The sequence below is a fragment of the Pleuronectes platessa genome, chromosome 4, assembly GCF_947347685.1.
Source record: "Pleuronectes platessa chromosome 4, fPlePla1.1, whole genome shotgun sequence".
Lineage (NCBI taxonomy): Eukaryota > Metazoa > Chordata > Actinopteri > Pleuronectiformes > Pleuronectidae > Pleuronectes > Pleuronectes platessa.
The window spans coordinates 11,110,122-11,123,928 of NC_070629.1; the positions used below are offsets into that span (position 1 = coordinate 11,110,122).

General features: G+C 41.3%; 1 protein-coding gene across 6 annotated transcripts; it reads left to right on the forward strand.

The window, feature by feature from the left end:
- Nucleotides 1–8,164: 8,164 nt before the first annotated feature.
- On the forward strand, nt 8,165–13,348 carry asb6 (ankyrin repeat and SOCS box containing 6). Of its 6 annotated transcripts, none has more exons than XM_053420718.1 (7): nt 8,165–8,227; nt 8,631–8,806; nt 9,203–9,384; nt 10,133–10,239; nt 10,370–10,478; nt 10,866–10,952; nt 11,497–13,348. In XM_053420718.1, exons 2-7 carry the CDS (start codon nt 8,676–8,678, stop codon nt 12,204–12,206), a joined length of 1,326 nt encoding a protein of 441 aa, XP_053276693.1. In that variant the 5' UTR covers nt 8,165–8,227; nt 8,631–8,675; the 3' UTR covers nt 12,207–13,348. The 6 variants fall into 6 exon arrangements, with proteins under 6 accessions (XP_053276693.1, XP_053276692.1, XP_053276694.1 ...); XM_053420717.1 differs by having other exon boundaries at nt 8,175–8,227; nt 8,628–8,806; XM_053420719.1 differs by having other exon boundaries at nt 8,175–8,223.
- The last annotated feature ends 459 nt before the right edge of the window (nt 13,349–13,807 follow it).

Genomic DNA, 13,807 nt, shown 5'->3' on the forward strand with positions numbered 1-13,807 from the left:
ACACATCTGTCACTATAGAGATACAATTAGAAATCTGTAATTCAAGTAAATAACAAAAAAAAGACTCCAGTATTTATGGACTCTGTCATGTCATCAACTCTACAGCGTGTTGAGTCATGTCTGTGTCGTAGGAACAGTGTCCTTGATGCATCAAAAGACTAGTTCTATAGTGAGTCAGTCAATCTGTGTATTTTTAACACATCTTTATATTCAATATAATGTCATCGGGACATGAGGTCTATACCAGCATGAATACATTTTTTCTTAAATATGTTTACAGCAGCCTTCTCTTATATGACTCAACTCTACCGACTATATGAAAGATGTGATAGGTGTAAGCAAGGTCCACCCTACTCTATCCCTTACATGGCGATATACAGAAAGTTAAAATGGTATATTCTTTATTACAGTAATCTGGGATTTGAATAAACCATGAGCCAGGCAGCAGATCTAGTTTTTCTCCCTGTGCACACTACATGTTAGTGTGGAGGAACGATAGAGAAAGTTCCATTAGAACCAAATACCCGACATCTAATCATTCTCTTCCTGAGGATTTGTTTCTGCTCGTCTGCCCGTGCTGCGATCGGTGAACTGTTAGGACCTCACATTAGTTGGCTTTGCTTTTTGATTGAGAACAAGAGTCACACTGTTTTCAAACGTAATTAATGTAATTCCTGATGAAAACGGCATCGAATACACCTAGAAACAACCTAGAAACTCTGTGGTTCATACAACTTGAAGATATTTCCAAGTCCAAGTGAGTGTTGAGTCAGGAGTTCCTGGTTCATGAGAAGAGGATGACATGAAGTTAAAGTGATCTGGACCTTTAACCTTTCAAATCTGATCAGGGCAAATGAACGTTTGTGCCAAATAATATATAAGATATCGTGATGACTGAGAGACAACCTGAAGATGTAAGATGCCTCTGTCAACGGATGTCGTCGGAGCGGAGACATAAAAAGCTCTGGAAAAGTACAAGAAAATCACCCTGAGACCTTTCATTCACACAGATAAAGTGTCCCGATGTCACTTCACTCTAGCTAGTTGTTGTGAAGATGTTTGCAAAGGTAATTGCGAGTCTAAAATCCTTTTGACCACTAAATCATAGCTCCTTCCATTGCCTCTGCCTTAATTTCAAGGCATCTTTTCTCTCTGACTTCAAATTCCATTTTCTCCTTAAGGAGCCAAGCTTTTACGCCCCCCAACCACCCCCACCACCACCCCCTCAACTAGCGCAATTTGATCCTGGAAACAAATTCACTCTTGTACAGCTGCAAAAAGCATTAGATTCTGGGGGGGGGGGGGGGGGGGGGGGGGGGAGAGAGAGAGAGAGAGAGAGAGAGAGAGAGAGAGTGTAGAGCAGTCACTTCCGTGGGGTTTAATGGAAGGCTGGAACATCGCTCACAAGAAGGAAAAGGCTGGTCACCGTCCAAAAGTCGCTCATTCTAGAGCCTGACACTCAGTCAAATCCCCTGAAGCTCACGCTACACTGAGGTCCATTCAGCTGCTGGAAATCAGAGCGAGCACCAGACAGAGCCAGAGTGGCTTAGGTTTCACCGTCTGTGGCTGGGAGTCATTAAAGAGGCGGCTCGACCTCCTCTGAGTGCTGCATATGGAAAGTCCATTTCCCAGGTGAAGAAGTCGGCTGCTGTTAAACACTCACACACCATCCATCTTCCAACTGAGATGGGACACGTTAGATTTGGAAAGATTTTAAAAACAGGTTCAGCGAGCGATCCTATAGGCACAGTTTGAAGGGGAGGCCAAAAAAAAAAAAGCGATTGTGTCTTGACAGACGTGACGTTTATAGATGTGCAGACCTCTCCGAGGACAGGCGTTGGAACTTTCATGTCTGCAGAAAGGTCTCGAGTCTTTGAAGTTCTGAAAAAGATCTGGAAGCTTTCATGACTTGAAAATAAGAGCAAAGACTCAAATGCCAGACACACGCACATACAGCACTCTGCATTTCCACACTCACACACCTATGGCCCCATTTTATGTCGGGAATGATCGAAAATTTAATTTCCTGTAAGGACGCAGAGTTTCTGTAAAGAATACTAACACTGACACCAACTGTGGGAATATAATAGCTTTTGTGGGACATTCAGATATTAAGAATAGGACGTGAAAGTGGAAACACACCAGAGGCTGTGTTTCTGAAGTTCCCCATTGTCACCCGGTAACCTTCAGTCACTTCCCTGGGACAAATACCATCCTTTCCTTTATATTATTCATAATGACTCGTCCCCCTGTGTCTTCTTTGGGGTGGTATCCTTCATCCATGACCTTAACCAGCCTCAGTAGCTTGTCCTCCAGTCCAGTGGTTGACAGGAGGCCCCAAATTCATCACCACCTTTCATTCTCGTCCCCTGGCCTATCTGATCTATGATAGCATTAATAATAAGCGCTGCAGAGTGCCCCGTCGCCCTCTGTGCCTTGCCCACTCCCAGCCTGCACAGATTACCACCAGTCATTCACAGCCCCATTAAAACTGTATTTACTTATCAGCCTCACTGGGGCCGTCAGTCTGTTTTCAAGACTGATGCCCAGAGGGAAGGCAACGAGTGACCTTCCTGTGGCCTCCAGTACTGCAAGTCACTACAGTCCCAGAGGATTTGTCCTTTATTTTGCTGCCCAAACTCGACTGACATCAGCCTCAGTGCCTGATGTCAACACTTTGATAACTTTGCAAATAGACTGAGAAATAAAGGATGATTTTTGCATGTGTTTATAACTGATGCCAGACGAATGATTAGATATTGGGAGAAATATTGTAGAATTCAGTGATATCTAGTGGTGGAGTTTCATGTTGGAGCTGAATACCCTAAACCTCACCCTCCCCGTCAAAACATGAAAGTGAACCTGTGGTAGCCTTCAGTTGTCTTAAAAACTCAAAATATGTTTAGTTATGTTTGTCCAGTCTGGGCTACTGTAAAAAATATGTTGGACTCCGTAGAGAGGATCCACTCCTCATGTAAATATAAAGTATTTAAATATAAAGTGCCCATTGGGGTAAAGAAAATAACAAATAGAACAGTTTAGATTATTACAAACCCGTGAAATCACCACTGAGATTATTTCTGCTAATAGACCCCTTACACCTAAATCTTACACACTGGACCTTTCTGGCTAATTACTGAATTAAAGCAACTCTCATATATTTTCGTAGATAAAGCTAAGTAGCAGCCAGTTAGCTTAGCTCAACTGTTAGCCTTGGCTTTGTTCGATAAAACTCACTATCTGCCCAAAGAGTCAAGATGCTGCTTTACAATCAATCACATGACTTTATCACATCAAGGGCCATTTAAATATCCATAACAGCCTTCATGAGCCATAATAAAGAATTGACCCCATATGTCACAGTCATGATGATGATGATGAGGATAAAGTCGAAGAGCCATGCATGATTTGCAAAGTCAGGATTTCCAATCTGATCAAACTCTGCATTGATCACGTTGCCTGATGTTTTTCATGTTATTTCAGTATCATGTTCCAGTGTTTTCCACTTTGTCTGGTTCAATCTCCTCAGATTCTCCTTCTCAAGATGGTTCCAGCCTCAGATCCTGTCTGAGCATCAGTGTCTGTCAGATCCTTACTCAGCGTTATTCATAACTTCATCCAGCAGCAGGATTCCTGACAACTCGTCCAGTTTAGCAGCATGTTTCCAGCCCATCCATTCCTATGGCCCGCACAAGAAAATTTTATATGCATGTGTATGTAATTATATATGTATAGAGATTTTTTTTTTTCATTCTTGAAATGTGATTCCGACACATAATTTCTACAGATGTGTCATCCAATCTCCCATTCTACCACTTTCCAAAGGTGTGATATTGGATTCAGAGCGGGTGACTGGGGAGGAAGTAGCACTCCGAAGTTCACTGATCACATTGTCATGTTTATGAAACCAGTTTGAGTTTAATTTAAGATCACATGCATCATTTTGGAGGTACTCATGAAAGGAACTGTTTTAATAAGGGATGGACAACAATTCTCAGATATTTCCTTGGCATACAAACAGTGGTTGATTCATATTAAGGGACACAAAGTGTGGTAGGAAAGCCTTCCCCACACCATTACACCATCACCCCCACCAGCTTTGACACAAGGCAGGCTCGCTCCAAGGATTCCTGCTGTTGATGCCACATTTAGAGGCTATCATCTACAGCCTGAGCAGAAATTCAGATCCATCACCTGGACACGTTCCTCCAGACGTTTTGGTGAGTATGTGTCTCCTGCAGCCTCAGAGTTCTGTTCTTGCCTGAGAGGACACAGTCTCTTCCTGATGTGGCCCATGCGTCCACCTTCAGGTTTTACGTTTTGCACATTCAGTGATGCCTATCTTCTCACGAAAGTGGTAAAGAGTGGAATGTTCCTCCGTATCTGCTTGATGTGTAAGTAGACAAATATTTACTATTTGTTGGCAACTTCCTATCAACTTCAAACCTGATGATATATCAGTGTTTACAGTTGTTTGTGCTGCCCAAAGGAGGACAAAAATGAAATTGTTTAACTCCCATTATCTCACTAATTAACTTATTTTTTTACATATTATCTTGATGAAGTACCTAAAGAATACAAAGTCCACACTATTAGTTCGGTGCATTATTATGCTTGCCTCACTGCAAATTTCATATTGTGATTAGGTTAAATGAACGTGTGTCACTGTATTTGAGTGACAGTAGAGCAATCATGATAGCATACATGGGACAAGGTGAACTCTTCTCATTCTTCCTTACTCAGACAGTTATTTCTTATCAGCTCGAATGTGTCATGGTCTACTTTGGGTGTGCTTAACTTCCCCTGACCTTTAAAAGACCTGATTATTTTCATCCGCAATCTTCACTCGGCAATATGCCGCCAGCACAAAAGGATATTAGGCCCTGACTTGCGGGTCCGATAATTCTAGCTCTCGGTTTGGAACTGAAGGGAAACCAAACCACAATGCCCCGCCACTCTATTATCATTTCACTGCCTCCACCTTCACCTTCGGTATTCCATCACCTTTCACCGCAGCGTGCAGCTTCTTCACGAGCCGCGCGTGTGCTCTGTTTTATTACATCTTAAAAGATGTGGCCATGGTAATTAACTTCTCCTTTATGCATCACCCTCCTGGGGCAAATTACACAGCTTTGTGTACCCCAGAATACTTTGTAGCAAAGTAAATCTCCCTTGTGTTGGCCGACTCCTGAGCCTCAGCTCCCCTGGCAGCATCATTTGATAAAAAATTGAGAAAATCCAAAGGGGACGAACAGGTCTAAATGTTTAATAGATTCTTACTTTACTTGTGGTAATCTGGTAATCAGAGGTTCAGAGGGGGTCACATCTATCACCCGCAGAGCCAATAAAAGTCTTATTGTGTCTTGCTTCCTTTCACCTCAGGAGGAAATGTGAACCAGATAAATGATGGCCTTGTTTCCAGGGAGCCTCAATCTATTGCCAACGATTTGTGGCCAACAAAGTAATTCCGATACCGTTCTTTGTATTGATAGATGAGGCCTAAATTTAATAAAGAGCCAATTTACTGGTACGGGCTATAGGAATGGAAGGGCTGTTATCTCCCCGCTGTTCTCCTTTTTCACCACCCTCCTCCAATCCAAGACGAAAATAGACGGCAGGGAAAAAAGACAAACAGCACAAAGAGTGATGTTTTTGATCAAGCCTTGTTTTAAACTCCTGCCATTGCTCTCCGATAACCTGTAATCCCAGTGAGGTGCTGCGTGGCGCACAGCAAAGAGAGAGGTTACATGACGGTAGATCGATGTGAAATGTTTGTGACTTTGTGAGGTCGTTCTTTGTTAATGGGGTTGAATTTTAAGCTCAACAGAGGACTGAAGCAAAAAAAGAAAAAACCCAACAAGCTCAGTGGTTTAAGTCATATTAGATTGTCCTTTTCCTCGGGGATGGTACAAATAATAGGAGCTGAGAGGATTTTTCAAAATCACTTTCAAACCTCACATTTTGATGACCGCAGGCACTTTGCTAACAATGCCTTGCTTTGTGGATGACACTGAGGTTCACGGTGCCATTGTGAGGTCCGCAAACTTCCTCTAAAACCTGCATTAATGCTGAGCCTGGGTCCTTGGAGGTGTGTCTGTGTGGGGGGGGGGCTGCAGCTGAAACACCCTCTTTTTGTTCAGGGCCAAAGACTGGATGTATCGTGCCACCTGCGGTTACTGTTGCCTGACAAGAAAAAGTCTGCTGTCACCACATGGTGCTAAAGGTACAAATTAACCCCAGAGTGAGAGGAGAGATTGTCTACTTCACTGGGGAAGCCCCAGCAGGTGTGTGCACACAGATTTAAGAACTCATCACCAGCGTTTTTTTAAACAAGAGAGTAGATTATTCATGAGCACACAGTTGGAAAACACACTGTAGTGAGTGCAGTTAGATAATAGCAAAGAGACTTCAGCAAGATTAGTGGGATTCTGTGCAAGCTGCCATCCGTTCAAGGAACAGCGCTTTATTGATTGGATGTGAAAATAATGTTTGTCTTGAAAGTGGCAAAATTGAAATGAATCAAACCGTGTGTTCCACTCCAGAGAAGAAGCTGAGCTCTCAGTGTGCCAAATACACTCAATGCTATTTGTTTGTTTGCCTACGTTTACATTATGGCCTATACACATGTTTTCAAGCATTTGGTAAAACTGTGCACTTGTGCATGTGCTGTATAATGAGAACTGTGTGCTGATATTGATTCCAGACTGTGTGGTCTGTTTGCTTGTGCTACTCTGCTGCCACCTAAAGACAGAGTTTGAATCAGTCATATTTTGGTCAGTTATCACACAGCAAACTGCACTTTATCAACATAACACACAGACAACTGCAATCATTCAAATGATAAAGTCATTCTATGTAATTTATTTAATCATTCATTTTATTCCATTCTACTCCACAGAATCTCTAGTTTTAAACCTGAAAAGTGTATGGTATAGGTACAGCACAGTCTTTTATCAGCTTTCGTTTATCTGCTTTTTTCTTTGCACTCAAACTCATATGGCACTCAATATACTGCAAACCCCATAAAGCCCAAACAGTCCCCTTATTGAACCACATTGAAATTCACTAGATCCAGAATTTTGGGGGGGGACCTGCACCAAATTACCTCCCATAAATATTAGTCCCCTAAACATTCCTGAAAATAAATCCTGCAGCCGTTAACACATTGAAATTCACTGTAACCATCATAAGCAGCATTTCTAAACCAGACAGTTGTGTTGAAAATGACATCTTTTGTGAGGGAGGAGTCCTCAGCTGCTTTTGAAAGCGAGCCATCTGTCACCAAACCCAGACACGGCAGGGGTTTGTTTGCTAAACAGGACAAAGGCGAGTGTTTGCAGCCAGATGCTCACAGCATAATGGAGGAGTTGTCACAAGAAAAAGAAATGCCATATGGACAGAACGGAAGTTGTTTGAATCCTGTGTTTCAACTGTATGAGTTGGTGGCAAAATTATGTTGTCACATTTGTTTTAGTGACAACATCAAATGAGAAATGTCTAATTACTGCTGATCAATGATATGTTTGCTGGAAGAAGTAGACATAATGAGTAAGGGGTTTGGAGAATACATGACAGAACCTAAAAGATACAGTTTTGATGTGTGTAATTAGAAATCTAAAGTCATTCAGCATATTTTAAATATACCCCAAAACTATGTTTGGTGTATACTCACAGTTTACAATTGGGATTTATGTTTAAATTTAATATATAAAATGTAAGTGCTAGAGTTTGTTTTAAAGTTTTTAAATGTTAAAGATGAAATGATGGATCATCTCCCAGATGCTGTTGAATATTTAATGTCAACATTTTGTAAGAACATGTCGGTGTGTGCGGTGGAAACACTCCGGGACTGCACTCTTTACAGCTATAGTTAGGAGCTGATAAAATTATTCATTATTCATTATAAATCACAAATAACTTGATAAACATTTAGTCTTGGAAGTTTAACCAAAAGACATATTGTTAAACTTTTCACTTGTTCTTTAATATATAATTTCAAAACTGATCATATTCACCTTTCGAGTCTTTGGATGGGTTTTATCCTTCCTATAGTGTATTTTTTTGTGTAAAATATCAACATTATAAATATCTGATTTTAATATTATAAAGAAGTGAGCGTAAAGCGGACACTTTGTCATCATTGCGTTTTAAGGGGGAATGAAAACACTGACGGACTGATGTAGGCGCAGTGGTAGCTTCCTGTTTAGAAGGAAAACGTCAGACGTGAGTATGTGTTCCTGCAAACTTCATTCATTCAACTAATTTAAATTAGTGGTTAATTTATTAAGTTAGATGGTAGATGGAGTAAACTGAGCCAACAATGCTAGTGTTGTCTGTGACGCTCAACGTTTACCTGCAAGCTAACAACACAACTTCTTTCTAAGAGCGTAAATACAGCGGTGAATTAACAAGTCGTCGTACGAGCAGAACACCGGTTTATATTTATATTATATACATATATAATGTCATAATGTAATATCCCTTAAAGCGACACCGTGTTTATATTAGCTTGTTATCCTCGCGTGTTTTCCTGTGTCAGCCGAGCTCTGTGGATCAGATAAGGTTCAGAGAGGTTCTACCTCTGTCCCTGAACCGTAACCCAACGCACGTGCTCCTCTGTGGCTCAGCAGCTGATTCCCTGACGGACTGACGGTGTTGTGAGGAGCGGAGGAGCCATGCCTTTCCTGCACGGCTTCAGAAGGATCATCTACGAGTACCAGCCGCTGGTAGATGCTGTGATGCGTGTTGTTGGACTGGAGGAAGGAGGTGATGGAGACGGAGGTGGAGGTGATGGGGAGGAGGACAGGTGAAGACTGGAATAATGTTGATCGATGTTTATCTTCTATTTTTACTGATGTTCTCAAAGTTTTTATTTCATTCTTGCCAAGGACAAAGTTACTACTTGTAAACTGTGATGTATATCCAAGTGAGTTTTAACGTAGTATTATTGCAGTATAAATTTACCCCTACCTAAGAAATCGGAATATTTGTATACTAGCCAATGGCAAAAAAGAGTCGCATGCAGCATGTTGCATATTATTAGGTATTATAAGTGTTTGAAGTGAATATCTCATCATTTAAATTTTTACCAGAGCCCAGTTTCTTCTTGCTACGTTTAGCAGAGCTGAGGTTTGAAGTACTCTTTGTGTGCTCTAACTCACACTTTGACTGTAACAGTGTCTCTTTCTGCTGCTCTATACAGAGTCAGAAGTCCTGAGGACGAGTCCGGTCGGCGTAGTTCTCTGGTGGAGCTTCTGGAGAGAGAGTCCCAGTCAGAAGTGTTTATGGAAGGCATCAGCTACGCTCTGTATAGAGTGGCAGAGCGGGGACTGGGTTATGCAGCTGAAATCCTGCTGCGCTACGGAGCTTATCTAAACTTTGAAGGTCAGTAATGATTCGAGTGTGCAGTAAACACAGTAGTTGAATACATTTGTAAATATTGTAACCATAGTTTCATGTGTCAGACAGATTTTGCGGACACTAGCAAAATAATCTGATTGATACCTGTCTGCGAAAGAATGTGTCACTTTGCAGTTTGTTAATAATAGTTTTGATAAAAATATTAAGTGGTGTGAACCTCTTGGAGATGACAAACCTCAGGAGCATTGCAAGAAATATTATAAAGTTGTGTCTCTTTTCAGAAAGCTAAACTAACAAAGGCTCCTACATTGTGTACAAAATGCTCAAGTGGGTGTGTCCTTCTTCAAGAGTAGGGTATTCTGTATCTTAACATTTAAGAATATTTCAGCTCATGTCAGTTATTAGACAGGCTCTGTGCCAAAGCAAGAGAATACACATTTAGATCCAAACTGGAGTGGTGGTTACTGGACATGTTAGGTGATACTCAATAATGTGGGTGCTTACCGTATATATATATATGGTATATGTGTGTGTGTATATATATATATATATATATACACACACAAGAGAATGTGTCAGTAGATGATTATAGACACATGTAATCCATTCATGGGCTGCAGGGAGACCACAGTCAGATACAGGTGCATCCCTGTTCAAACGTGGTGACCACCAGAGCATTGTCATGAATCTCTCATCTGTCTAATTAATATTTCCTCCCACTGATCAAGACCCAGTTTGAATAATGTAAACCTTTTTTTCTTCTATTCTTCAGACCCGGTGTCGTACTACAATCCTCTACATGTAGCAGTTTTACGGAACAGGCCAAATATGGTGAAGCTGCTGGTCGGGCATGGAGCAGACATTGAGAAGAGGGACAGGGTGAGGACGCTGCCTTAACTGGAATCAACACATCTCTGTTATGTCTTCTTTTCACTGGACCCTGTCTGATTAAAATTTTTATAATTTATTTTTCATTTGTAAAACCTCTATCCTGTGTGTTAATTGTTAGATCCATGAGAGCAGTCCATTGGATCTGGCCAGTGAGGAGTCGGAGAGACTACCATGTCTGCTCGCTCTGCTCGACTTGGGTGCCGATGTGAATGCAAGCGATAAAAATGGTGAATTTAAATCTTAATTATAGAACCCGAAAAATTACTGATATAGAAAACTTTATTTCACACTATAAAAAATGCAGAAGATACATATTTATTTTCAGCATTTTAAAGTTTTATGTATTTGTTTTTGTGCTTTCCCTTCAATTTATTTATGATAAGGATTATTATACAATTGTTAAATATCAGGCCTCAATTACATTTCTTTGTCAGAAGGGTTTGATGACAAGATCTATTATATTTATATATATATATATATATGTATTAAGATTGTTTTTCTCCCTAATATTGGTATCTGACTCCAAAGATCCACTTCTTTAGGGCTCCACTTAATTCCATAACAATTATTCATTCACTCCTTCCTTCCTAACTGTCTTTGTCTCGACCCCAAAGGAAAAACCCCTCTGCTCCATGCCATGGCGAGCAGCGATGGACTCACAGTGAACAACACAGAGAGTATCCAGCTTCTTCTTGAGAGAGGTAGTGACAGTGAAACACACTCCATCCTCACTTTGACTTATTGTCCAAGTTTGGTCACAGTTAAAATCCCTACATTCAGAAACATGTTATATACATTTCCACATGTATAAGTCTAAAATATGCACATACACCAGAAATTAGGGGTGTCACGTTAAACAATAATCACGGTTCGGTGCGTTTTAGGTACAGAAGAAACAAGGACCAGAAAATCTTAAACTGAATTTTATTTATTTTTATTCAACCCTGGTTAACTATGGCTGTCTTTCTTACCCAATACATTTTTCCAAAGTTAAATTAAAATTTTTTCTCGTGATTGTTATTATTATCCAAACAATGGGTTAGGGTTACCCTAACCCTACAGTAAATACTGAAAGCACCTTTTTGTTATCAACTTTAACACAGAAATTAACAGGGGTGAAAACTGAACCTCCTTGGCTGAGGTAACTTGCACTATCTGAGACACGTGTTCTCTGTTGTGCACTCAACAGTAGCCAACAGTTTTAGATTTGATCTGATGATTATTCTGATGCTTTCTTCACTACAGGTGCTGACGCGAAGGCTGTCACTGCACACGGGGAAGCAGTCGAATCCTTGTTGGTGTTTCTGATTAAAGAGGCTTTGGACGCCAGCGCGGAGGACGCTGCAGAGATCGGTAAATTCTGCCTGAAAACCACACAGCTTTTGCTGACTCATGGTGTGGACCCCAGCTGCTGCATGAATGAGGATGGTGATCCCTCCCTGACACAGACAAGCCTGGAGCACTTTGACCATTTCTTCCCCCTGGCTGTGCTCTTGATGCAGAGAGGAGCTGCTTTGAAGTGCACCTATCATGGCGATTCCTGTTGGTCAGGCGAGAGCCTCCTTTTCGGGCGGCTCCAGGAAGCCCTGCAGCAATGCTCTGATCAAAGTCACGCGTCCGAGCTCGTGGAGCAGGCCGAGGTGTTGCTCGACTTAGCGAGGGTAAATGTCCCAATGCTGCCTTTCAGCTCGGAGCTTCCTGCACCTGGTCAGGACCCTCACCCTTATGCTCCGGCTCTGGTGGACCTGCAGAGGAGGGTGGCAGAGCATGACACCAGCCCCCCTGCTTTGCGCTGCCTCTGCAGGGCATTCATACGGACCCACCTGCAGCCCTGGCCACTGGAAGACAGAGTCAATGCCTTGCCATTACCGGACAGAATGAAAGACTTTATTTTGCCTGAGCGCACATATAAACCAAAACCTGGCTGGGACTGCTTCAAACCCCAGTCTTCGTAGCCAACACTGATGGTACATGCTACAGGCTGGTTTCTGTTCTACCCAAAATCTGAAAATATATTAATAAAAGAACAGCCCTAAAGGAATTTAACCAGAATGACACTCAGTAGAGTGCATACCTCCACCAGGGCCCAACAGTCTCTTAATGAAACCACATTTAGATGAACTAGATCCAGATTTTTATTCACAAACTCATACAAATCAGTTCCCGAAACATGCTTAAATTATCTATCATCAATATCTATGAACTATTTAATGAGAAATCAATCTCCGAGCCCGTCAGCTATCATCTGATGATAAATTAGCCTCTGAAAGCAACAGCCAATTATTTGGGGCTTCCAGTGTAAATTTTAAATGGCCTTTATTTATATAGAGCTTGTCTAGTCTTGATGACCACTCAAAGCGCTTTTACACTTTTGCCCTCCATCCATTACTTTTCATAGAAGGCGAATATCCGAGCTGAGACTGCATCTTTTATTCGCTGTACACTATTTACTGAGTAATCAAGTGAAAAAATTGGAAAATCCTCCTATCCGCCGATTTTAAAGAAAGTGAAATCATATTCCTGGATCCGCCCCCAGATCAGCATCAAAATTCAATGAGTCATAGATTATGCCGTGCCGCTCCAGAAAGTGGTTGAGTAGTTTTTACCTTATCCTGCTAACACACAAACAAACAGATGAAAACATAATAATACCTGGGCTCAGGTCCAAAAAAATGTAAGCTAATCCTCAGAAACCATTGAGGCCTTTGTTGAATTCTCATTATGTGTTGTCTTTGCCAAATTTACAGGCAAAACATTTGTATGTTTCCTTAATTTACAAAGCTATGTATGTTCAAGCTGGCTTTTGAGTTGTTGCTAAGTTGTTTACGTTGAACTGGTGAACAAACTGAAAGTTGCAGAGGAAGTTGCAGTTCAGAATAAATGCCACAGGATGGCACTGTTGCTCCTGCAGATGGGAAGTAGCCCAGCTAGCAGGGTCAGAGATTTAGTTATTCTCAGTGCAGCCCATTAAAGTTGTTCTAGCGCAGTAGAGTCCATCTATATTTTATCTCCTCAACGGGATGGTGATGTGTTGTGGAATTTGTGTGTCATCTCACTCCTTCTGAAGACGGACCAATAAAACAGCAGCGTGCTTCAACACCTGTGTTCTGATTTGTTCATCCACTAATTAAATGTTGACATTATTGTCTGTTTGTCCACATATTCTGTTTTTAATTGAGCTTTTAATTGAGCAGGTAGTAACAGGGCAGCACACAATATGGCTGTGTATATATATGTATATATATATCTTAACACTGACTGACTACATGATAAAGGGGGGGAATTTGCCCTGAGTCTGAGAGCAGACAGCAAACATCAGCAAAGAGCTCATGCTAAAATAAAGAAACAGGAATACGATGCTACAACACTGCAGGAGTGCATGTCGATGTTTTGACTTGGTTTTACTGAGACATAACGTAGCTGCAGTGGCTGCTGGCGTGGAAAGTTTTACTAAGCGCTCTAAATTCAGATGAGTTGAGAGCTCGCTCCTCATTTTCAAAAATTTGCACATCTCTGTCTTTGGGAATGAACAAACATTGCCTGGTAGAAGCATGTT